Source organism: Lasioglossum baleicum, chromosome 16 (assembly GCF_051020765.1).
Source record: "Lasioglossum baleicum chromosome 16, iyLasBale1, whole genome shotgun sequence".
Lineage (NCBI taxonomy): Eukaryota > Metazoa > Arthropoda > Insecta > Hymenoptera > Halictidae > Lasioglossum > Lasioglossum baleicum.
Window position 1 is genome coordinate 11,836,073 of NC_134944.1, and position 24,907 is coordinate 11,860,979.

The 24,907-nt window shown below is 37.5% G+C and overlaps 1 protein-coding gene across 3 annotated transcripts; it reads right to left on the bottom strand.

The window, feature by feature from the left end:
* Window positions 1-808: 808 nt before the first annotated feature.
* On the bottom strand, window positions 809-23,924 carry LOC143216835 (uncharacterized). 3 transcript variants are annotated; one of them, XM_076440320.1, is made up of 7 exons: window positions 23,595-23,924; window positions 19,953-20,096; window positions 19,273-19,598; window positions 10,205-10,363; window positions 8,781-8,969; window positions 7,108-7,244; window positions 809-4,108 (listed from the first exon to the last, which is right to left on the bottom strand). In XM_076440320.1, the coding sequence occupies exons 4-7, from the start codon at window positions 10,331-10,333 to the stop codon at window positions 3,952-3,954; spliced, it is 612 nt and encodes a 203-aa protein (XP_076296435.1). In that variant the 5' UTR covers window positions 10,334-10,363; window positions 19,273-19,598; window positions 19,953-20,096; window positions 23,595-23,924; the 3' UTR covers window positions 809-3,951. The 3 variants fall into 3 exon arrangements, with proteins under 3 accessions (XP_076296435.1, XP_076296433.1, XP_076296436.1); XM_076440318.1 differs by having other exon boundaries at window positions 19,273-20,096; XM_076440321.1 differs by lacking the exon at window positions 23,595-23,924 and adding an exon at window positions 20,165-20,581 and having other exon boundaries at window positions 19,273-20,096.
* Between the last annotated feature and the right edge of the window lie 983 nt (window positions 23,925-24,907).

The window sequence follows — 24,907 nt, forward strand, 5'->3', positions numbered from 1 at the left end:
CTAATGTCAACTGCGGCTTTGTTTAGGAGTTATTAACGAAAAACACGGACCAATCAGAGCGCGTCCTGGGCCCTGTATAGCAGCGTATATTGCCTATTTAAGGGTACGTACTTAGTACGTATACATGAAATGCATAGATACAGCGTGGATACAGCATGTATTATGTATTATGTAATGTGAAAGTTTATTTAGATCTGATTTTACAATAGAAGAGTTCGTCGATTAGGAACGACGAACGAACGAATGAGTATTTACAATGTGTCCGAAGTTAACAAATTTGAAGGACAGCGTCTCAAAGCAGACCACGTATCCTAGACATCTTGGCAATATTGGAATCTACATTATCGACATCTTGGCAATATTGGAATCTATATTATCGATATTCGCTACACGGTGACGCGTCATGACGTAGTTCCCACGGCTCTGCTTATTCGTCGAGTACACAGCAACATGGCGACGCCGTTACTTGGCCAGAACGCTTTATAAATTGCTGAATTTTAAACAATCATAACTTTTGTACCAGTGGATTCCTAACCTTAAAACTTCGATTTTCGGCATTCTCCCGTTAAAATCTAAGGGGATTACGCAAGGAGAGGGCAAAGATTTTTGGTTCGCTCAACTTTAAATGCCTTAAATAGCTGTAACGGATGTTGAAGGAATTTTGAGACATCCTGTATATTAATTAATTATTAATTAAACAAGTTATATAAATTATTTTTATTCAATATTTATTCAAATTCATCTTTGAAATTGATTGAAATTGATCAAGAATATAATACAAGGGTAAAAACGAAGTACTCGATGGATATAGAAGCGTATTAAAAGTAGCTTTATTTTCTTCTATTAAACATCCGGAAAAGTTCGTGCGATTTATGCACTAGGAATATAAATTCGAATCGAATCGAATGTTTCATTAGGCTGAGCTTCCGCTGAGGGAAACAGAAACTTTTCACTTCTTCGACCATAATCCCACAGATTTCGACGAGAAGATTCCGAAAATCCAAGTTTCAATATTAGGAATTCACTGGTTCAAAAGTTATGAGTGTTTAAAGTTCGGCGATTTTCGCCTAAAGAACGCCGCCATGTTGTTACGTCATGTACGTCGCCGCAAGATGGCAGCACAAGCACGTGTTAATGTCGGTAACGTACATTTCCAAGCATGGTCGGTCAGAAATCTACATTATCGACATCAACGGGTGCTGTGACGTTCACTAACATGGCGGCGCCCTATACGAACACTTTTTTACTGACTCTATATCCGTTTTGTTGATGTTCAGTGTGTTTTAAATTTTATCCATGTTCCAGTGTCTCTGTACGAAGAAGGTAAAATCGGAGAAGAGGTAAAAATTTATATTCGCGTAGCTTACCAACTTAAAACTGAGAATACAGCAGTAATAATAGTAATAATAATAGTAATGGTAATAAATAATAAGAATAGTAATAATAGTAGTAGTAATAACAATAAAATTAAGAATAATAAATCCGCACGAACTTTTTCCGTCATATCATATATATATATATATATATATCTATATATATATGAGATATGTGTATAATTTATATACATATATATATACATATATACAGGGTGGTTATATGTGTATATATATGTGTGATTTTCTCATTTGTTAAAATTGTTAAAGAAAGACAATTTTTATATCGCATAAAGATCCGCAGTCTGATTATCACATTCGCGATCAATAACTGTCGTATTAATTATTAATCTGCTAAAATACGTATACATATATTGTAAATATATATACTATATAGACTGATATATTAATGGATACACCTAAGGAGCGCATTATCTCTTCGAAATCCGTTGGCTGAGATATAGTAGACGTACAGGATCTAAGAAAAGAGGAAACTGCGCGATCTAAGAAAAACGAGCGTCCCCGCGTAATAGAACTACACGATCTAAGAAAATCGAAAGTGTACGATCTAAGAATAACGAGCATCCCCTCGTAGTATAACTGCAGGATCTAAGAATCCCGGGTCGGGACCGCCCATATACAGTCTTCTCGCGCATAGTGTTACAATTTCATTCTTCCGAATGTTTAAAAAAATTGATTTCGTAACCAAAAATTCTGAAACAATTCACAATTGTGTGTGCTACTGGGTAGAACGTTCATCAAATTTGTCGTAATTTGTCGTTGCTCATTACAGAAGAAAAGAGCATAATTTCCAGATAGTGAGGATGGGTGGACCCTATCACGATTGTATGATTCCGGACTTTTTTAAAAATCGATTTTACAACTAAAAATTCTGAAATAATTCACAGTCATGTATGTTACTAGGCAGATATCTCATGAATTTTTTCGTAAATTTTTGTCGAGCAGAACAGACGAAATAAATCATAATTCGTGTGTAGTCTATCCTAGATAGTGATGTTGGGGATCCTATCACAATGTTATACTTCCGGATTTTTTTAAAAGTTTATTTTGCAACCAAAAATTCTGAAAAATTTTACAGTTGTGCGTGTCACTAGGTAGAATGTTCATGAATTTTCTCGTAATTTTTTGTTGAGCCGAAAGTCACACTATACCTGGGAAGACTGTACACTTCGACTCGATGTGTCTTTTCATTGTTTCGTGTGTTAGTTTTTCACCGTAAACAATCATCGCAACAGGGAATAGAAAAAAAAGAAGTATTTTACACGACGTCACGCACGGGACGATGTGCAAACGGAGGTTCTAATACGAAATTTTATCACAGTTCTTCACACTTCTGCGTCACACTGATCGTTATCGTTGTCGATGCGATCCGATCTATCGGTGTCGTCACCGAGATTTTTCGAAGTCGAGCCAATTCTTCAGTGCATGCGAAATTCAGCGAGTCGACGATTTTTTTCAGTTAAATTTTTCTGACATCTGCGAATACGTATAATTTAATATATATATAATATACATATATAATTGAATTACATTATAATTAAAACGCGTCAAGCAATTCAATTTTGATTCAACACAACTCTGTATGCCCAAGGACAGTTCTCGCTTATCGCTCAAAAATAAGTAAAAGGAACTTCTTTCCACTCACTGCGAAACTCGCATCTGATTGGCCTTCGAAAGATCTCTGGAGGTTGACCTTGGACGGATCATTTCGTAGACGCCGAATTGCATCTTCCTCGATAAGTCTCACAACGGTTTTTCAACAGCTTCGCATCAGCAGTCCTGACGACGCTTCGTTGGTCCCCTTTCCTCCAACCTCCACCCCCCCCCCGCCCCACACACTCTCGAACTATCTCGAAGTTCTCGAACTTTGACTTCTCTCATACTCTCTTTACACATGTTTATATGCCTTTCGAAACATATATTTCGGTAAATATTGATCGAAAAAGAGGAACCAGCTCCGATGACCTTCAACGTGTGTCGTCAAGGTCAACATTTCAAACAACTTTTCCCTATTAACGTGTACACGTCGCTCGGTCTCAGTTTCTCAGATATTTACAGAAAAAACTTGATTTCGATTAAATTTCGATCTAATTCGATTACAAAAACAAATAAATAAATAATAAAAAATTTCGAAGATAAATCGAGACCGCAAGTGCAGTTCTTGCTGCAATTTCTAATGCAAAAATCGAATATTAATGTATTAAATCAATTTTTCATTGGATAAATTGTGCGTATTGTTTAAAAAAATACGTAGATATATACGGTCGTCGAAAGTATAAAAATGTTTTGTACAAAAACTTGTTGAGAATGTTAACCTTGCCGATATATATCAAGAGCGTAACATAGATCGAAGCTGGATCCGTTTTTGTCAATATTTACTAATATTTCGAACTGCTTCTTAACACTTTCCTAAGTACACAAAGTATATATCTCTCACTTTCTCCTTTTCTCATCTCTCTCTCATCTCTCTCTCTCACACATACACACACATTTGCACACAACACGACGAGTTTTACCAACGAGGATCAATCAGGTTTTTACGAATTAATTACGTAAGCTACGGTAGCCTGCGCTCTAAGTCTTCATGCAGTAAACTGTTGTTGTTGGTCTCGTGCATCGATGCCGGGGATGCTTCTTCGGGCTGTTCACCGCCGCTTAATTCTAGCTGACCCGTGCTGTCGCCGCTACTAGAGCCACACTCTCCGTCGACAAACCTGGAAATTCATTTGTTTATGTTGTATTATTTGCGGTTCTGGTCAATGAAAAATTACGAAAAAATTTGTCAACATTCTGCCTAGCGTCACGCATAACAGTGAATTATTTCAGAATTTTTGGTTGCAAAGTCGATTTTTAAAAAATCCGGGAACATAACATTGTGATAGGATCCCCAATCTTACTATTCAGGTTACGCTATGCTTTGTTTTTTCCGTTCTGGTCGATAAATAATTACGAAAAAATTCATGAACATTCTACCTAGTGTCACACACAACTGTGAATTATTTCAGAATTTTTGGTTGCGAAATCCGGAAGCGTAACATTGCGATAGGATCCTCCACCTTACGACCTGGATTAGACTATGCTCTACTTCTTCTGTTCTGTTCAGCGAAAAATTACGAAAAAATTCAGGAACGTTCTACCGAACAACACTGACGTCTGAGAATTTTTTCAGAATTTTCAAACCCCAGCTTTCTACGTTCAGCCGTTCTAAATTGATGCCGTGACAAACATACAAACACGATTTTATTATATACTAAGAGTGAGATGGAGATAGAGATTTACTCTTTATATCTTCGAAAATAAAGAGCGAACCGTTCGCTCCCGTCTAGCAAGATAAATCGCGCTATCGCGATTCATATTTTATTGAAACATTGTATGTAACATATAGCTATCGTTCGAGAATTTTTCAGTACTGTCCTTTTAATCAAGAAACGTTGTTAGCACATTCTAGTTTCTCGATATCGTCCGATATTGATTGAAGTTGCACTTTAACTTTAATAAATGCGATTGAAATTATCCCGAGAAGTCGATAAAATGTTATCACACGTTATCATACTGTGTTATCAATAGTACAAAATTTTCTTTTTCACTTTTCCACCTTGTCCATATACATATACTTACACAACATTCAACACTGTATATATAAATATAAATTGATCCATATTATATATATATATACAACATTGAACACATATTTGCATATATACATCACGTATAAAAGAATTGATAAACTCGATTCGAAGCCAGCTCTCCGAAGTAAAAAGTTAATCAAAGTTAGTTCGTTCCAGCAATAATTCAGATAATAACTAACCGCGAAGTATTTCGACCGTGGATAAAGCAAAGGTCGCCGATAAAATAATAGCGTCTACGCTCTGTGTTCTCGAGTATCGATGCAGTATCGACGAAAGTGAACGTTAATAGATAATAATGTTGTTCGCGACTCGATTATAAAACCAACGGCTATCGATGTAGTCTATCTAATTGTAAGTTTATGTAGTCAACGAACGCGTTCATTCATAACATTTGAGACTCTCGACGCTGACTCGGCTGCGACCAATGGTCGCATTTACTCTTATATGTATATTCACCCTTGTCAACAATTTTTATTACAGCACCCCCCAGAGTTGTTCGAAATAATTAAAGAAAAAAATCTGTGTAAAGTTTCAGTTCGATCGGTGAACATTAAAATAAATCATTTTTATGGAATATTTTCTAAACTATTGACCATATCGAAAATTATGTCAGACAAAATCTATAGATCCGAACAGCTCGCGTCTTTTATGTCGTATCACTTTTCCTCGTAGAACAAACGGTTCTCGAGGAAATTGAGAAAAACCTCAGCGACGTATACGATAACAAGATTCGGCTGCTGTTCAGCTTATGGGACCAAAAATTTTGGACTTTTTCAAATGCATTCCTATAGATTTTGTCGAGGAGATGCCGAAAATCTAAGTTTCAATGTTAGGAATCCACTGGTTCAAAAGTTACGGGTTTTTAAAGTTTAAAAAATTAAGCTTCACCATGTGGGACCGAAAATGTTCAACTTTTTAAAATGCGACCCTGTAGATTTTGGCGAGGAAATGCCGGTAATCTAAGTTTCAATGTTAGGACTCCACTGGTTCAAAAGTTATGAGCGTGTAAAGCTGAGCGATTTCAGCTTTATTGATAGGCAAGGACGCCGCCATATTGCTATGTCGCTCACACTACTTATTATACAGAAAAACGAATTGTAAGTTGAGTAGACGAATAAATTTTTCACTTTGAGGTGATGTTTTTGAGAGAAACAAGTTGGAAAATTCATGAAACTCGCGTGTTGTCGATAGATATCGATTGCCCATGTCAGTTTGACTTATCGTATGAGCTTCGTGCACGTGCACTGTGCACGTGTTCCACAAATTTTTTAGCACAGTTTTCCCGAAAATAACGCCTTATTTTCCACTGTGAGATAATATTAATTCAGTTGCAACAATGTTTAAACTTGTTACGTAACGCCATTTTTACGTAACAACATTGAGGAACCAGCCCGGGTATTTACATTTAACATATGGAGAATTTAAACAATTCCATATGTGCCAGCGCACACATGTTTGCACACGTGCGTCCCGTCATATTAGAAACAAGATTGAACACCTTCTCACTACTTGTATCTCTTTTTGATTAGATTCGATCTACTCGCCGTTGAAAATATTCTTCAGCATAGAACTATGGCGGACTCTAGTCGATAAGTGAGAGCCCTTTAAATGGAAATTCGTAACAAATTATACTCCATTTCTTCTGTTCTGCTCAACAAAAAATTACGAAAAAATTCATGAACATTCTACAAGGAGGAACAACCGACCGTGAATTATTTCAGAATTTTTGGTTGCAAAATAGATTTAAAAAAAATTGTGATAGGGCCCCCAACCTCACTTAAAAATCCGGAAACATAGAATTGCCGATTTTATATGGAAGTTTTCAGAGTACATACATACAAACATAATTGTTAAGGAAGATACAGATGTGTACGCGATCGTTAAATTGTAGTTCTAAGTGCGTTAAATTGTAAAAATGTCGCGTCAACACTAACAGTAACCAACTGTTATCGATTCATCAGGAAATGAGGACTGTTACCGTTCCGTAATTATATTCGTTAATTATGGGAAGCTTTTTCACGGACACGTGGATTAGAGTAGATTAACCGGTGGTCGATAGGCGCAAGAACTGATAAGCTACTTACGTGTATGGTTGCTCCTCGCCGCGCATCTCACATATGACGTTCGTCAGGGCCATTATGTAATTCTTCGCCAGCGTGAGCGTCTCTATTTTACTGAGTTTCCTTTCCATTTTTACATGTGGTATTACCTCGCGCAGTTGCTGAAACCGACATCATTGTTAATCATCAATTACTGTAAAATCCAGAAATAATATTAAAGGCAGAAGTGCATAATTCCGTCATGCTATAATTCGTTTCAAGATTTTTTCTAACTACCAGAAAAACAACACTAACAAAATCGTTATAACTAGATCGTAAACAATTTAGGTTAGTAGATTCTAGATAACTTAGGTTAGCGTTGAATTTAGGGAACCACGAATTTTGGACTTTTTAAAAATGCGATTCTGTAGATTTTGACGAGAGGATGTCGAAAATTCAAGTTTCAATGTTAGGAATCTACTGGTACAAAAGTTATGAGCGTTTAAAGTTCAGCGATTTTCAATGTTTTCAAAAATCGAAACTTTGTGAACTTTAAACGTTCATAACTTTTGAACCAGTGAATCCCCAACATTCAAGCTTGGATTTTCGGCATTCTCTCGTCAAAATCTACAGAATTACATTGAAAAAGGTTTTTAATTCGTGATCCTTTAAACTGAACATTAACCAATCAATGAAAACAAGAAAGCCAACTACTTGAACGATCGACGAACAAGGAAACAATACATTCAGGGTAGGTGCAAGAACTCGGTGCAGACCTCAGGCTGGACTTTTAGTTTAAAACAAATAACTGCAAGAAATCTAAGAAAACAATACGGGGTTTAGTGAAGTTAAAAAGTTAGAAACTAAAGTGATAATCGTAAGAATGTTTATTATTTACTTGTATGTACATATTCCTTCCTCCTATCTACATTATCGATGACGATGATATAGCGATTTTAATTCTCCGTTTGGGAAATTTCTTTTACGAATCACGTGTTCAAAAATACTGGCGGAATTGTGCATACCTACATGATCGCATAAAACACAGTCGATTAGGAACACATGCTTTTCAAATGTATTTTTATGCATTTATTAATAATTATCATCATCATTTATACTAATCATCGATTTAAGTGTTAAACAGTCAGATTGGCAATAAATGATCTACAATTTTCTTTTGAACCGTTTCAAAATAACTTTTACATGTGTAATTGTCATTTTGGCTGAACTTCACTTGAGAGAACCAGAAATTGTAAACTTTATTTTTATAGAAACCTGAAGATTTTGGCGAGAAGATTCTGAAAATCCAAGTTTTAAAGTTAGGACCTCACTGATTTAAAAGTTATGGGTGTTTAAGGTTCAGCGAATTAAACTTCAGCATGCGGGACCAGAAATTTTGGACTTTTTTAAATGCAATCCTGTAGATTTTGGCGAAAGAATGCTGAAAATCCGAGTTTCAATGTTAGGGACCCACTGGTTCGAAAATTGTGGGTGTTTGAAGTTCGGCGAATGAACTTCACCATGCGGGACCAAAAATTCTCAACTTTTTTAATGCAAACCTGAAGATTTTGGCGAGAAGATTCTGAAAATCTAAGTTTCAATGTTAGGAATCTACTGGTTCAGAAGTTACGAGTGTGTAAAGTTCAGCGATTTATCCGAATCTATCCGAATGTCGCATTTTCTCCATGTTTTAATTGAATACGGATTTCGAAAATTACCTCGAAAGCATCATTCAGCGAATGCATTCTCATTCTTTCTCTCTCGTTGCTCTCGAGCCTCCTGAGGTTTCTTTCTCTCGCAGAGATCCCACTTTTTCGTCTTCTCGTGGTGGGGGGTCCTCCGCGGTTTCTTCTTTTCGCTTGCTTCGGGCTCCTCTCGCTACCACTACTGTCGCTCTCCTCGCCCACCTTTTCAATCATATCGGAAAGAAGCATAAAATTATTTTTGTTTATGTGTATACAGGGTGAGTCTCGTAACGTGACGATCTCAAATAACTCGTGAGCTATTTGTTGTACAAAAACAATGTTCAAACAAATGTTGCACGGTTCCTAGGAGGACATACAGTGCTGCAATCTGATTTTTGTTACTTCGATTTTTTATCAAGATATGAAGGTCACCTTCAGTTTTGCAAATACACTCCACTCCTCAAAAGAATTAAGATTGGTCCCACTTTACGTGATCATAACTCCGTCAAAAATTGCCGTATCGACATCGTTAAACAATGTTTTGAAAGCCTGAAACCTCTAGTTTCAGATGCTTTGTTTCAAATTGTTGCTATGTTGGCTTTTTACAAAGTTATAGCGAGATGAAGACAACATTGACGGTTAACAAAAATTTTCTGCAACTTTGGAACATCACACGGGGAGCAACAAATTTTTTTGATAAATCGCGTTAATACCGTTTGGAAGGGCTATCTTTCCTGGGTAAATTGTGTGGCTGTTGAATATTGTGCGATTGTTTTTATTCGAGATATTCAACATTGAAGTAAATATGGGCTTTTTAACTTTAACTGGCTCCAGAAGGCGAAAAAATTATCGCAGAATCTTGTGCAAAATAGCAATAGAAAGATCGTTTCTTTCTCTTTAAGACGCCCCTTTTGGTTTTTCAATTTCATTAACATTTCGGTAAGCAGGTGTTTCTGAAAATATGCTTAAAAAATGCACAATTTCCATTTTTCCTTTAACTGGTTATATCTCGGCGAGAAATGATCGTAATACCATGATCCGAGGGTCAGATTGAAGCAGAGATTCTGTCGATTCGATTGAATACCCCATGAACTCGCTGCGACAATTTTTTACCTATGGCAGCTGTGTTTGAAGTTAGTGCTCCGCGAGAAATTAGCGTGCCACGTCCCAATTTTGGGACACCCTGTATATAGATACGTTACTGTTTTGGCCGCGCATGTGCGAGAAAAGTTGCACCATATCGGAATACTGCCGGGAAGCTACATGCATATGCAGTAGGTGTTCATACTGCTGTCCCTCGCTTTGAATGCGATGAGCTCAAATGGAATATTATTTCGTTAGCAATTAGTAACTATTATTTATATTATGTATGAAGGTCAGTAATCATTTTGAAGTGTCTCTATCGCCGTAACCGGTACGAATTGAAAATTTCGAAAATAGGAGATAGGGGGTTTTACCTCTGTGCCGACCACATGATGCCGACTTCGTTTTCCGGTAAGCGAATCGACGGAGGCGTCGTCCAGGTCGATATACATCTCCTGATCGTAGTCTTGGTCACTACCCGATAACCTCTCCAGACTTCGCATTATCCTAGGGAAAGTTATGGTTCAGACCACCTGCAATCGAACACGATACAATCACATTAGTCCTTCGATAACGTATAGCTGTCATTTTCCTAAAGACAAGCTTTCCAACCAAGTAAGAATTTCATATTCAATTTGATTTTAATTTTCATTTTGAACTTGAATTTGAATTTTTTGCATTTTCATTTAATTTCTTTTCATTTTCAACTATAGACAACAGTGAAAACAGTATTTTTAAGGAAACAGCCCGAGATAAGCCGGTTTGCGTTATTATCGTCCGCGCGAGCTGTCAAAAGTGATTTACAATCGCGCAGTTTACTCTAGCCGCGCTACTTCTTCGTCGAAAACAACGCGCCCAGCTAATTATCAATGTATGAAGTCGATTAACTGTGTTAGTCAGAATTATGTAGTAGGCAGGATTAAAAATGTCTGTTAGATGTTTTTAACGGCCCGGAAGCCGTTCGCGGAAGACGTTCGTAGGACATTCCAGACATCTTTGTGCTATCTGGGTTGTAAGGGCGTCGTTTAACCAACTACCTTACCTGTCAAAAACGTCGAACATCTCTGAACTTTATTTAAACACCCGTAACTTTCGAATTACAGTGAATTCCTAACATTGAAACTTGGATTTTCGGCATCTTCTCGCCAAAATCAACAGGATCGCATTAAAAAGAAGTTGAACATTTTCGGTCCCGCATGGTGAAGCTTAATTCGCTGAACTTTAAAGACCCGTAACTTTTGAACCAGTGGATTCCTAACATTGAAACTTGGATGTTCGGCATTCCCTCGCCAAAATTTGCGAGATTACACTCATAAAACTGAAAAATTTTTGGTCCTTTCAAGTGAAGTTCAGTGTTTTCGAGATTTCAAAGTGATCTTTGATTTTTTAAAATTTAAATCGAATTTAGATCGCTATTTTAATATTGCATTTTAGTGGTTACCATCAACAGCGACATTGTTTTAAAAACTTTCAAGAGAACACCTCAGATCTCCGATTTAGTTCGCGGAAATCCGTGTTTTACTTAATTCGCGCTGTCCCATACTAAATTATATGGAAATAATAAGCAGCTCGAGCCAATTTTTATTGCATAATACGACCGCGGAGCATCGAGCGAGCACCACTCAATTACAAACATTTACAGTATTAGATAATACTTTCGAATATGTGTGATTAGTTCCGCAAGATCGTAAAACGATTCCATTTGCAACAAATTAAAATTACAAAGTATCTCAATTTATTAATTAATTAAAAAAATATTTATATCCTATAAATATATGTATATCCTGTAAAGTTTAAACGGATGTTTATTAATTATTTTTGTGTGTGATTCTTGAATTATTTTGAATTATTCACGATTACAGCGTGTCAATTTATGACATGATATTGAATTATTAATGGATGTACTTCCTCGAAAGTGGTCACTTTCGAAATCAATAAATTATGCAATGTTAATAATACATTAAACAGTCATCACGTTAAACGAAACAACTCGATAGAATGAAATTAGATTATTTGATAAAAGTGATAAAAATACGTCGCTATCTGGAGTCGGTTTACCGAGCGGAAAATCAAACTTGATAAACCAGAAGAAAGCATCAGTTGTTCGAGCAAGCTTTCTCTCCATATTTCCCTCGTGGCTTTTTCTCGCGAGACGCGAAGGAAAGTTCGCGATCGCATTTCTCCTGAATTAGTATAGTAACACGCATTTTAAATTCGTGTAATTAATTACATATAAAAACAAAATGCAGAGTATGTCTTGCAAGAAAATATTTAACCCTTTGCACTCAACCACCATTTTTCCACTCGAACCATTTTCCCCATTGCACGACAATTGAAAATTCTGAAAAAAATCTGACACACTCCGGATACCAAGCCACATATTAGGAATTATTTTCAGATTTTTCCGTTGCAAAGTTTGCTTGTGAAAAAAATGAAAGACACGAAGAAGTCTGCATTTTATCGATTTTCTCGAGGATTCCCATTTTTCACAAGCAGGATTTTCAATTTAAAAATCTGAAACAAATTGCAGAGTGTGTATTCGTGTGCCGGAGATGTCTCAGATTTTTCTAAGAATTTTTAAACAACGTTAAGTAGGGAAAACAGGGGAAATCCGATATTTCGATTTTACTCCATAACTACCCCCGCCCGATGAAGATAGTAATTATGCAGAAGGTCTATGAACAAATTGGGAGAAAATACAGGGAGAACTCGTTTTATCGCTTTCGAGATAATGATCGACCTTTGACTTTTTCTGCATCGGTGTTGACATCGAGTATTACCTAATCGTCGATCGAGAATCGAAGGCTGTATGCATCGAATTCTAAACTAGGGAGCAAAACTAGGGAGAACGGGACGTCCCATTTCAATCACCGGAGTTCGCTGTTTCGTGCTCGTCTGTGTGAAGCACCGGTGACTGTCCTGAAATGTTTCCATGTACGCGTTAATTCGCTGGGAGATCCCCCGGCATTCTTATCGCTCATCGCTTCAACCGGAATTGCCCAACCGAAACCGTCTGTAACAATAGTTCACTTTTTCGCGCATGCTTTCCTTTATTGTTGCGCGCAGCATGGTTTAAATATTATGATGGTAATAATAAATTAATATTATGCTGTTAAAACTTTGACAAAAATTCTTAAACAAATCTCACACACTGCAGCACCCACACACGTACTCTGCAATTTGTTTCAGATCTTTAAATCGAAAATCATGCTTGTGAAAAATCAAAAACCTTGAAAAAATCAAGAGAATGCAGATTTTTCGGGTTTCACATTTTTTACAACCAGAGTTTGCAACGGAAAAATCTGAGAAAATTCCTGATAAACGACTTTAGTATCCGAAATGTTGTAGATTTTTCTCAGAATTTTCAATTGCAAACTCTGCTTATGAAAAATGCAAAACCCGAAGAATTCTGCATTATTGTCGATTTTATTGAGGTTTCTGATCGTAAGAATATTTGTTCCGTATCTTCGAGTCTAATATAATTAAATTGATCGTTTAAGGATGTTTTGCGAGAGCCGAGGCTGTTAAAACCGATTCCATCCCGCGATTGTTTGTTAGGTTTTCACCATAATTAAGATGTATAGGTATAGCAGAGAGGCTGAAATGGAAGGCCTATTGCTTGCACTCTTTTTGCTGTTGGTATACCTTTCTCTTCCTAATGACGGATCACTAGTCTAGCAGGGACTCTCATGCTGGTCGACCTCCCCGTCGCCGCCACGAAATCGTTTTTCTCGGATATCTTCTAAACTATTCGCCGCATTGAAAAATACGTTAAACAAAAGCTGTAGAACTGGACGGGCTGCGTCTTTTATGTCGCATTACTTTTTGTCGTAAAACAAACGATGTTTGAAAAAATTGAGAAAAACGTCGGACCTAATGAATGAAATATTGAAATAATTAATTGATGCTGATGGATTCGTTTTTCTCGAATATCTTCTAAACTATTTGCCGCATCGAAAAATATGTTGAACAAAACCTGTAGAACTGGACAGGCTGCGTCTTTTATGTCGGAATACTTTTCCTCGTAAAACAAACTGTTTTCGAAAAAATCGTGAAAAAGGTCAGCGACGCAAAAGTCATCTCGCCCGGCCCCCTAAACTACACGTCGCTGAAGTTTTCCACAATTTTCTCGAAAACCGTTTGTTCTACGAGAAAAACTGATACTACATAAAAGTCGCAGCCTGTCCAGATCTACACATTTTGTTTGACATATTTTTCGACGCGGCGAATAGTTCAGAGGATATTCTTAAATACGATATACCTTGCTGTAGAACCTAAAGTCTAGATAGAGGAGCTAACGTAATAAGTTGCTGTTAGGTGAATGCAAATATACAGGGTGTCCGAAAATCGCCAGGCCTGATAACCTTGTTGTTAGGTGGGAATACTGTGCGCACATGATTCGAGTCACGAAGAGCGCGGATAGCAACGGACGAAGACGGAATTGGCTCACACGCCGCCGCTCTTGCCGGATTTTAATTGCTAATTATTTGGAAATGAAGTCGAAACCGCAACTTCCTCACTCTTGATTTTCTTCAGTGTGCATTGTTGTAATAACCCGTTAACATTTTTTCCCACCTGTTATGTGTTAGGCACATATACGAAGTTAATTGATTATCTGGGTCCCAGATTTCAGTATCACGGCAGTTTCTGCAACTTTCCTACGATGATGAGTTTTTCTCTCGTTATTCAATCGCAAATATGTATTTATGTAAATGTGGCATTGTTGCTTCTCCCGATTTTATCGCTCCGTCTGAGATAGGTGTCCATATGTGTGTCGTCAGATTAAGACTCGCACCCCCAAAGTTGTTTTTGTCGAATATCTTCTAAACTATTTACCACGTCGAAAAATATGTTCAGCAAAACTTGTACATCAGGACAGCCTGCGCCTTTTATGTCCTATCACCTTTTCTCGTAAAACATACGGTTTTCGAGAAAATTAATAAAAACGCGACGTGTCACTTGTCTCGTTCAAATTGTTTTTCTGAAATATCTTCGAAAGTATTCACCCAATCGAAAAATATGTGCAACAAAATATGTAGATCTCGACAGGCTGCGTCTTTTATGTAGTATAACTTTTTTTCGTAGAACAAACCATTTTCGAGAAAATTGAGAGAAATGTCAGCGACGTATTAGTTATCTCGCCGGACCGACACGCAAGCGATACGTCGCTGAGGTTTTTCTCAATTTTCTCGGAAACCGTTCGTTCCCCGCAAAAAAGTAATGCAACATGAAAGACGCAGCCTCATCGGATCTATACGTTTTGTCTGACATATTTTTCGACTGGGTAAATAGTTTCGAAGATATTCGAGAAAAACGATTTTCACAGAGCTTACAAACACCTTGATGCGATACTATAATATTATCTCCGTCACCGATGGAACTCCGGAATTGCGTGGAGTTCACTGAACCTTTACAACATCATTATCAGCTCCCAGTTATCGGTATTAACTTGAACAAGCAAGTGTTTAATTTAATAGGAATTATTATCTTAAGTTGTAAATCAATTTTTATTGTGGAAAAAAGGAAAGTAGAGTCTATAAGATGTTGATATTGATTTTTGGTCGGGACACTCGATAAGGCTCGCAAAGAACACCCTCTGTGACAAATTTCAAGTAAGTACCACAACCGGAAGGGTAGTTATAGGGTGAGCACGATTTAATGGATTATGCTCCATTTCTTCTGTTCTGGTCGTCAAAAAATTAAGAAGAAACTCATGAACATTCTACCTAATAACAGAGACGTCTGTGAATTCTTTCAAAATTTTCTATCGCAAAATCAATTTTTAAAAAATCAGGAAACAAAATTGTGATAGGACCTCACTATCTGGAAATTATGCTCTATATCTTTTGTTCTGCTCAACAAAAAATTACGAAAAAATTCATGAGCATTCTACCTAGTGGCACACATAACTGTGAATTATTTCAGAATTTTTGGCCCCCACACAATCAAACAATCAAATATCTTAACCCAACATACTGAATTACATCGGTGCTGATTCTTCTGTTCACTTTTCTTGAAAAGAATTCGCATAATCGTCCGTGTTGCAATTGGAATGTTAGAAAGTACTGTGTTCACAATGCGAAACATTTTCGTGCACGACACATATCAAGGGGGTTAAGAAAATGTAAGAAAAAGAGGAATGTTAAAATACGAGGGAGGCAGTCGAGTTTTGATTTCCATCCATCGGTAACGCTTTCTTTCGCTAGCGGTATTGCCTCTCGACTGTTATTTTTTCCGCTACAAATATTACATATTGCTTCGCCAGGAAATAATAGCGGTTTCCTCGCCTCCGAGATCCCGTCTACGAATACATTCGGGCGATAGTGTTTTACATGATTTTTCTGAATATAAAAATGACCAAAATTATATAATACAACCACAAAACAGGAAAGAGACGTCGACAAAACTATTTTTATTTTTTCAGCCACGATGCACTATTTAAAAAATTCTGAAAAAAATTAGGAACAATGGTTAAACCATATCTCAATACAGGATTTTTATAAAACTGGTATCTCCAAAAATTCAGCTCGAAAAATACATTTTTCAAATTTCTGGAGATTTGAATTTCATGATAAATTAGGAATAATACGGAAATAAAGCAATATTGAAAAATTGAGAAAAACAATTTTGGCGAGACAAGTGACAAGTCGCTGACATTTTTCTCAATTTTTTCGAAAACCGCTTATTCTACAAAAAAAAGTAATATGACATAAAAGACGCAGAACGTGCAGGTCTACAGATTTCGTTAAACACATTTTTCGATTGGGTAAATAGTTTAAAAGACATTCGAGAAAAACGATTTTAGATGTAAACGATATTTATGATGTAGATTATTTTAGTACCGAATCATTGTCGACCTGACACGATTTTTTCTCAGTCGCTCTATCGTCTTGTAGTGCCACATTAGAAGATAAGCAACACTAAAAAATGAGCTTATCATTCAATTAGGAGAAAAAATTAATTTACATATCTCCCTCGCACTTTCACTTATGAAAAAGAACTATTAGATTATACTGTCCCCCTTGTCGTCGTGTAGTTCATCCGATGCTTTTACCGCACAGCTGTGTCACACAGATGGGCAGCTTTAAGTGTCCCGCCCTGTATTATCTTGTCACCGTGTATGTATTACCTTATCGCTGCATGTATAACGAATTGCGAGCAACTATTTTTATATTCGTTAAGAGGCGCTTTAAAATAAATTATTATTTAACGATGTCACTGTGATTAGTATACTGTGACCTTGGCACAACCTTGACAGTAAGGTCTCAAGCTTTACTGTCAAGGACATGTCATCCACATGGGATGGGATTCCCAACCTCGCTCTCTAGGTTACACTATGCACTGTTTCCTCTATTCTGCTCGACAAAAAATCACGAAAAAATTCCTCAACATTGTACTTGATAACATACATGACGGTGAATTATTTCAGAATTTTTGGTTGCAAGACCGATTTTTTCAAAAATTCGGAAGTTTTCAGTATGCCGGAGAATCGGCGATTTTATGCTTCCGTATTTTTTAAAAATCGATTTCGCAACCAAAAATTCTGTAATAATTCACTGTTACGCATGCTATTGAATAGAATGTTCATGAATTTTTTCGTAATTTTTTCTTCACCGGAACCGAAGAAATAGAGCATAGTCCAACCCAAATGTAGAGTTTCGGACCCTGTCACAGTTTTATGGTTCCGGATTTTTTAAAAATCGATTTCGCGACCAAAAATTCTGTAATAATTCACTGTTACGCATGCTATTGAATAGAATGTTCATGAATTTTTTCGTAACTTTTTCTTGAGCGGAACAGAAGAAATAAAGCTTAGTGTAACCCAGAGAATGAGGTTTGGAGATCCTATCAGAATTGTAGGCTTTCGGATTTGTTAAGAAATTCATTTTGCAACCAAAAATTCTGAAAAAATTCACAGTTGTGTGTGCCACTGGGTAGAATGTTCGCGATTTTTTTCGTAATTTTTTGCCGACTTTAACCGGGGGCCTTGTTGCCCCCCTCCCCCAAAATTAAATCCTGAGTGCGCCACTGGAACGGTGTATCGCCGAAAATGGCGCACGTGACGTAGATTGTTCGCTCGACGTAGGATTGTTTCGCGTGGAATCGATTTCACTTTCGCCGCTCTCGAGGAGTGTCAGAGAATTTGTTTGCGATTGCAGCAGTGTTATAATGGAATATAAAACTGAGATTGCTGTATCTGTGCTTGTAGATTACGGCCACGCACGATAAGCCGTTTCTCAGTCGAAGGTTATCATCCGGCTGGTAATTATGGGTACTGTTCAATCATTCATTAACCGTCTCGTAAATCGCTGCGCGCGGACCGACGCGTGTTGTTCTTTTCGAGAAAAATTGTGAAAAAACAAATTCGACAAAATATATTTCAATACTTGCCCGGATCTTTCGAGGTAGCCACTCGATTTATGTGAAATAACATTTTCGTGAATGATTTCAATGATTTCAATAATTCGAACAAAAAAAGATAGTGTTTATCTGATACTACTTGATAATAATCTAGATAACAAGTCAAGTTGGTCGAATGATAGTCGTAAAGACGTTTTCTGAACGTCTTGCGTTACAAAACTGTAAAGACGTCTTATTTCAGACGTCCAGAAGATGTCATGTTATTGTATGTGTTGTTTTTGACGTTAACTATCGAATTTCAAGTTTATTTATTTATTTTCGCCGATCATTTTGTGTGTGTGTGTGTGAAAATTAGTTATCGAAGAATGACACTTGTTAAATTGATTTGTAAAATTTGAAAATTTCTCGCGCATTGAAATGTTCCGTAAGAATGTTAGAAAAAATGGAATTTTTCATTTTTGCGGAAGGATTTTCTAGCTGTTTAAATAAAGGGAACAGATGATTTAACAAAAAGAAATTTTATTGAAGATTTGCTTTGTTCGAATATGTGTGCAATTTGCAAAGCAGTGTATCGATCAAGTGAGTTTTTCGTTATCAGTGACTAATTGTAAATATTTTCCTGTTTATATGCGGGAAGCCTTTCGAAAGAGTATATCGCATGATATGTACCTAGGGTAAATGTACCTATTACTGCGGGTAGTGAGGTTGCAGATTCTATCACAATTTTATGATTCAGGATCTTTTTAAAAATCGACGTTGCAACCAAAAATTCTGAAATAATTCACAGTTGTGTGTGACACTAGGTAGAATGTTCATGAATTTTTTCGTAATTTTTTGTCGACCAGAAAGCGTCCAAATATTATTGTTAGTCACTGTCTACAGAATGACATACGATTCCGTTACACCTAGATCGTTTATTCGATAAACTGCGATTTTGTCACGTCAAGCAAATGGAAAAATGCATTAGTATGCACACATAGATGAATCCACGTATTCGCGGCGCGTACGGTATTTCTGCGTAGGCGCGGATTAAACAGCGTTGGAGGAAAACATACTACAGGTGTGTGTATAATATATTTACCTTGGAAGTTGGCGGTCCTGGTTAAGCGACGTGCTTTTATCTCCTCCGCCACGTGTCCATCGAAGTAATCAATTCATCACACGAACTCAACTTGGGAGTTAACAGTTCTCTTCCTTTCTCTAGTTTAAATAATCCAACACTTTCCAATTGCCACTGTTTTTATTCCACAACGTTTTTCAATCTGTTCACAATTTTTTTACGAGAGAGTTTGTATACAAATATTCAATTTTAAAATATTTCAATTCAATGAAAAATATTTCATTGAATAATATTGAGTAATATTCGTTCACAATTTTTTTATCGGTTTGAATTCTCTTTTACTCGATCTAATAAAATTTCAATATTTAATTAAATAATATCCGATAATATTCGTTCACAATTTTTTTATTGGTTTGAATTTTCTTTTACTCGATCCAATAAAATTTCAATATTTAATTAAATAATATTAGATAATATCCGTTCACAATTTTTATAGGTTAGAATTTATATATATACAATTTATACTCGATCTCTAATAAAATTTCAATATTTAATTAAATAACATACGTTCACAATTTTTATTGTTTTGAATTTTCTTTTACTCGATCTTATAAAAAATTTCAACATTCCATCAAATCATATTTAATTCGTTCACAATTTTTATAGGTTAATTCCCGTTTTTCGAGTTTTATCAAACGCACCACACTTCAGCTTCTCACTTCAATATTTCCCCTTAATGTTTCCCCTTGTTCTACCAGTTCCACTTGCAAAGCTGATCGATAACAGCGCTCCGTTGGCCTGTACCTCTCCGTCGTCGAATTACCTTCGATTTCCGGACAGACTATCTGCGGAAGAAATGGTTTCCATGTGAAGAAAGTCTCATAAGCTTCAGGTTTTTCACGATATACTATACCGATGCAGCACGACAGATTTGATTTTTATTCTGGAGGAGGCGGAGCAAAACGGGGAGAGACAGACCTGTTGCGCGAGTAGCGGTCGGGTTTACGTTGTTTCCTCGATCGCGGACGTTCAGGAATGCGCGTGAGAGGTGAGTGAACGTGAGCTTCTATTTTTTCTCTCTCTTCGAAAGTTTTCGGCGGTTACGATTCTATAATACTTTCCCGCCGAACTAATCCGAGTGGGAATTATAGCGGTAATGTAATTGTCAGTAAATAGTGGGTGGTTGTGCAATTTTCAATTTCTGAAATTTATATTCGGATTTTACAGTCGACAGAATATATAGGAAAAATTACGAAAAAATTCATGAATATTCCACATAACGGCACACCTGACTGTGACTTATTTCAGAATTTTTGATCGCAACGTCGATTTTTAAAATTAAATCCGGAATCATAACATTGTGAAAGGATCCCCAACCCCACTATCCACGTTACGCTATGCTTTATTTCTTCTGTTCTGCTGAACAAAAAATTACGAAAAAATTCATGAACATTCCACATAACGGCACACATGACTGCGAATTATTTCAGAATTTTTGGTCGCAACGTCGATTTTTAAAAAAATCCGGAATCATAACATTGTGAAAGGATCCCCAACCCCTCTATCCAGGTTACGATATGCTTTATTTCTTCTGTTCTGCTAAACAAAAAATTACGAAAAATTCATGAACATTCCACATAACGGCACACATGACTGTGAATTATTTCAGAATTTTCGGCTTCGAAACCGATTTTTCAAAAATGAAATAAATTTTGAAATGCTGATAGGGGTGATGAAGACAATCGAGGTTTTTTCCCTTAATTTCTTTTACGCCCTTCAATTGAAAATTCTTTAAAAAATCGCGTACATACTACATAGCTAGCAGAACGCACATCTATAAATTTCTTCAGAATTTTCGGCTTCGAAAACGGATTGTAAAAAATAAAACAAACTTTGAAATGTCAATTTTTCAGAGTGGGGGCACAGTAGAACGTCCATGCGCCGTGCGCTGGCAACGTGGAAATGACACGTGGCCGGAGCTGCAGACTCGATGCGGGCCAGCAAAAGAACAAGCTCCGAGAGAGATTTTCTCTTCTCACCGTTCACTTCTCAGTCAGTTATACTGTTAAGTATAGTATAGCGTGATCGCTGTTGCGTCGCTGAATTTCTCAAAACTCGATAGTACGATTCCACTAACAATAAGTAATGGCTGCTGGAGATGATCGCAAGAGCATGAGCATGATCGATCTTATAGACGACTAGCTTTTGCCCGCGGCTTCGCTCGCACAGAAAACCGTTTAATGCCCTCGGAAATTGATATTGTTTCTCCATATAAAACCTTTTAACCCCCCATTCACCCCTATAGAGTTTTAATTTTATGTCATGCCGCAATCTTAGATTTCAAAACCCCTTTTTACCCCCTTAGGGGTTGAATTTTTTAAAATGCCGAAATAGGTGTTTGATTAATTATATCAAAGAGCATTAAGACCAAGTACGAAGTAAATCCGACCACGAACAAAATATTCCTCATACAAACGTTGCAACCCCTTTTCACCCCCTTGGGGATTGAATTTCGAAATATCCTTTCTTATCCCTTGTATAGATCATAAGGGAAACCTCTGTGCAAAATTTCAGCTTTCTAAGTCCAAGGGTTTAGCCTGGGCGTTGATAGGTGAGTCAGGACTTCGCTTTTATATATATAGATTATGTATAGGGTGTCACATAATTATTTAGTCGAAAATGACATAACGAACTAGTTTCATTTTTTAAAATTCGGTTTCGAAGCTGAAAATGCTGAAATAATTCACAGACGTCTGTGTTATTAGGTAGAATGTTCATGAATTTTTTCGTAATTTTTTGTCGACCGGAACAGAAGGAATAAACAATAGTGTAATCCAGTTAGTGAGGTTGGGGGTCCTATCACAATGTTATGATTCCGGATTTTTTTCAAAATCGACGCTGCGACCGGAAATTCTGAAAAAATTTACAGACGTCTGCGAAATTAGGTAGAACGTTCATGAATTTTTTCGTAATTTTTTGTCGACCGGAACAGAAGAAATAAATCATAGTGTAACCCATTTAATGAGGTTAGGAATCCTATCACAATGTTGATCTTCCTGATTTTTTAAAAATCAATTTCGCAACCAAAAATTCTGAAAAAATTCACAGTCGTGTGTGCTACCAGGTAGTACGCTCCTGAATTTTTTCGTAATTTCTCCGACATTTACCATGCCACTAAAAATCAAATTTCACTCAATTCCACTTTTTTCGAATTCACTTAGAAAAATTGAAAATTCCACAAACCCCCGCGTTTTGCAGGGGGTTTCTTGTGTCATTTTCGAATAAATCGTGGGTGCGGGCATATAATTTCGTGAAACCCTGTATAGGGGGATTCCTGTCGCCCGTATCGAGGAACGCAACAAGTTGACTCAGCTTGCAATCGAGCAGAACGAGACCCGGCCGCGGCGAGGAAAAAGGGGAACGTAGCACGCGACGGAAACGCGTGTCCATTTCCCATTTCCATCGAAGTTCTCGTGTGTTACGAGGTCACATCCGCGTGCAACGGACTGCATTCATTACGACGTGGGTTCTTACGCGTCAGACGTTGTCTATCCTCACGCCTTCCGACTGGGAAGTCGTCACGAATTTTCCGGATGAACGTACATTGACGTTTTGTAGAATAGAGATAGTCTTCCCGGTAAACAAAGATAGCGGGGCTGTCCATTATCGATCAGATCTGAGCTCGAAATGAGCGCAAAGCAAGCGAGAAATCTCGATGGAGAATTATTTCAGAATTTATGGTCGCAAAATCGATTTTTTAAAATTCCGGAATCATAAGATAGTGATAGGATCGCCAACCTCACTATCTAGGTCACACTAAGTTCCATTTCTTCAATTTCGCTCACCAAAAAATTCACGAACGTTCTGCCTAGTATCACAAATGACAATGAATTATTTCATAATTTTGTGGTCGCAACAATTTTTAAAAACACTCGGAATCATGAATTATGATAAGATCCCCTACCTCAATATTTAGGTTACACTATGCTTTATTTCTCCCGTTCTGGTCACCAAAAAATTCCCAAACATTCAACCTAGTGGCACACACAACTGTAAATTATTTCAGAATTTTCCATCTGCCGGTGTCCGTTCCATAAAACATTTCCCAACAACACTCTATCCTGCGCTCGTCTCCGCGGTAAACAAAGATAGCGATGCTCCCCCTATCAGATCTCAAACTCAAAAACAATCCCAAACCTCCCAACAAAATCTCGATAATCGTAAAAGAGCCACGTCGAACGCTCACGGACACGTTTTAATAAATCTTAATGAAATTAAATAAATAAATGCGCGAGCTGTCGTGCTGAATCCGATCTCTGAATGCGCTATAGTGTGTTATGTACCGTTAATTGTGCCCGATTTGATCCGATCGAGCTCCACAACAAGATGTTCTTTCAAATTCCCATCTCGCACAGCTGTAGATTAATCAACAAATTTACCCAGTGTAAATTTCAGGGATGTAACAATTTTGGGGGATGACAGGGGGAGGGGGAGAAACGAAGGGGAAAAACGAGGAGACACTTCACTGAAATTCCTGGTTCGACACAGGCCGCGTGGAGGAAAACGACGACGTTCGCACCGGCTCGACCAATCGGGATCGGTTGCGCGCGATACACTTGCCACAAAGTAGTCTCGGCTGACCGAGCGCCCGATCCGGACTGACTATAACTGTAAACGATCACTTGTCGCTGGCAGGCCTTCCCCCACTACGTGACGCGCAACGGAGCAAGCCCCACCAATGTTAATTTGTGTGCGGGGAGAGGTTGGAAGGGAGAGAGACTGTAGGCGGGGGGGCTACTGGATGGAAAAGAGACCGCGAGGTGCCGGGTTGGGATCGAGAAAAAATAACGAGAAAATTCATGAACATTCCGAGTAGTATCATACACAACTGTGAATTATTTCAGAATTTTTGGTTGCGAAATCGATTAAAAAAAAAATGCGAAACATAAGATTGTGATAGGGTCCTTAACTTCACTATCTGGGTTGGAGTATGATTTGTTTCTTCTGTTCTGGTCGACAAATAATTACCAAAAAATTCATGAATATTCCACATAACGGCACACCTGACTGTGAATTATTTCAGAATTTTCGGTTGCAGCGTCGGTTTTAAAATAAATCTGGAATCATAACATTGCGATAGGATCCTCAACCTCGCTATCTAGGTTACACTATACTTTATTTCTACTGTTCTGCTGAACAAACAAATACAAAAAAATTAATGAACATTCTACCTAGTAGCACACACAACTGTGAATTATTTCAGAATTTTCGGTTGGAAAATCGAGTTTTTAAAAAATCCGTAAATCTTTGGAGTACCAGAAAATCGGCAATCTTATGCTCTTATGCTCTCCCGGATTTTTTTAAATAAAAAATTGTGAAACAAGTCACTGTGATGTGTGTTATGTAGAACGTCGGGCCGGGTCGGGCCAGGTCGGTCCGTATCGGGCCGAGCGGTGCGGAGCAGCGATACAACGCGTCGCCGAAACGCGCGCGAGCTTCTGCTTTGCCAAACCAGTTCCTCCCGATGCGCTCCGTCACTTCCACCTTCGGCGGCTCCGATTCAGAAGCGTGTGTTCCACCTGCTCCCGCACCACACCACACCGCACCGCTTCGGACTGGAACGCAGTTGGATTGAGAAGGATCCAAAGAGAAGAAG

What these genes read in the sequence shown, in the direction of transcription:
- LOC143216835 (XM_076440320.1), bottom strand. Translation starts at nt 10,333, where the DNA reads ATGCGAAGTCTGGAGAGGTTATCGGGTAGTGACCAAGACTACGATCAG. An exon ending in CGCTGAATGATGCTTTCGAG is followed by an intron (nt 7,245 to 8,780) that starts GTAATTTTCGAA and finishes TGTCGGTTTCAG; the next exon opens with CAACTGCGCGAGGTAATACC. An exon ending in GGCGAGGAGCAACCATACAC is followed by an intron (nt 4,109 to 7,107) that starts GTAAGTAGCTTA and finishes ATGAATTTCCAG; the next exon opens with GTTTGTCGACGGAGAGTGTG.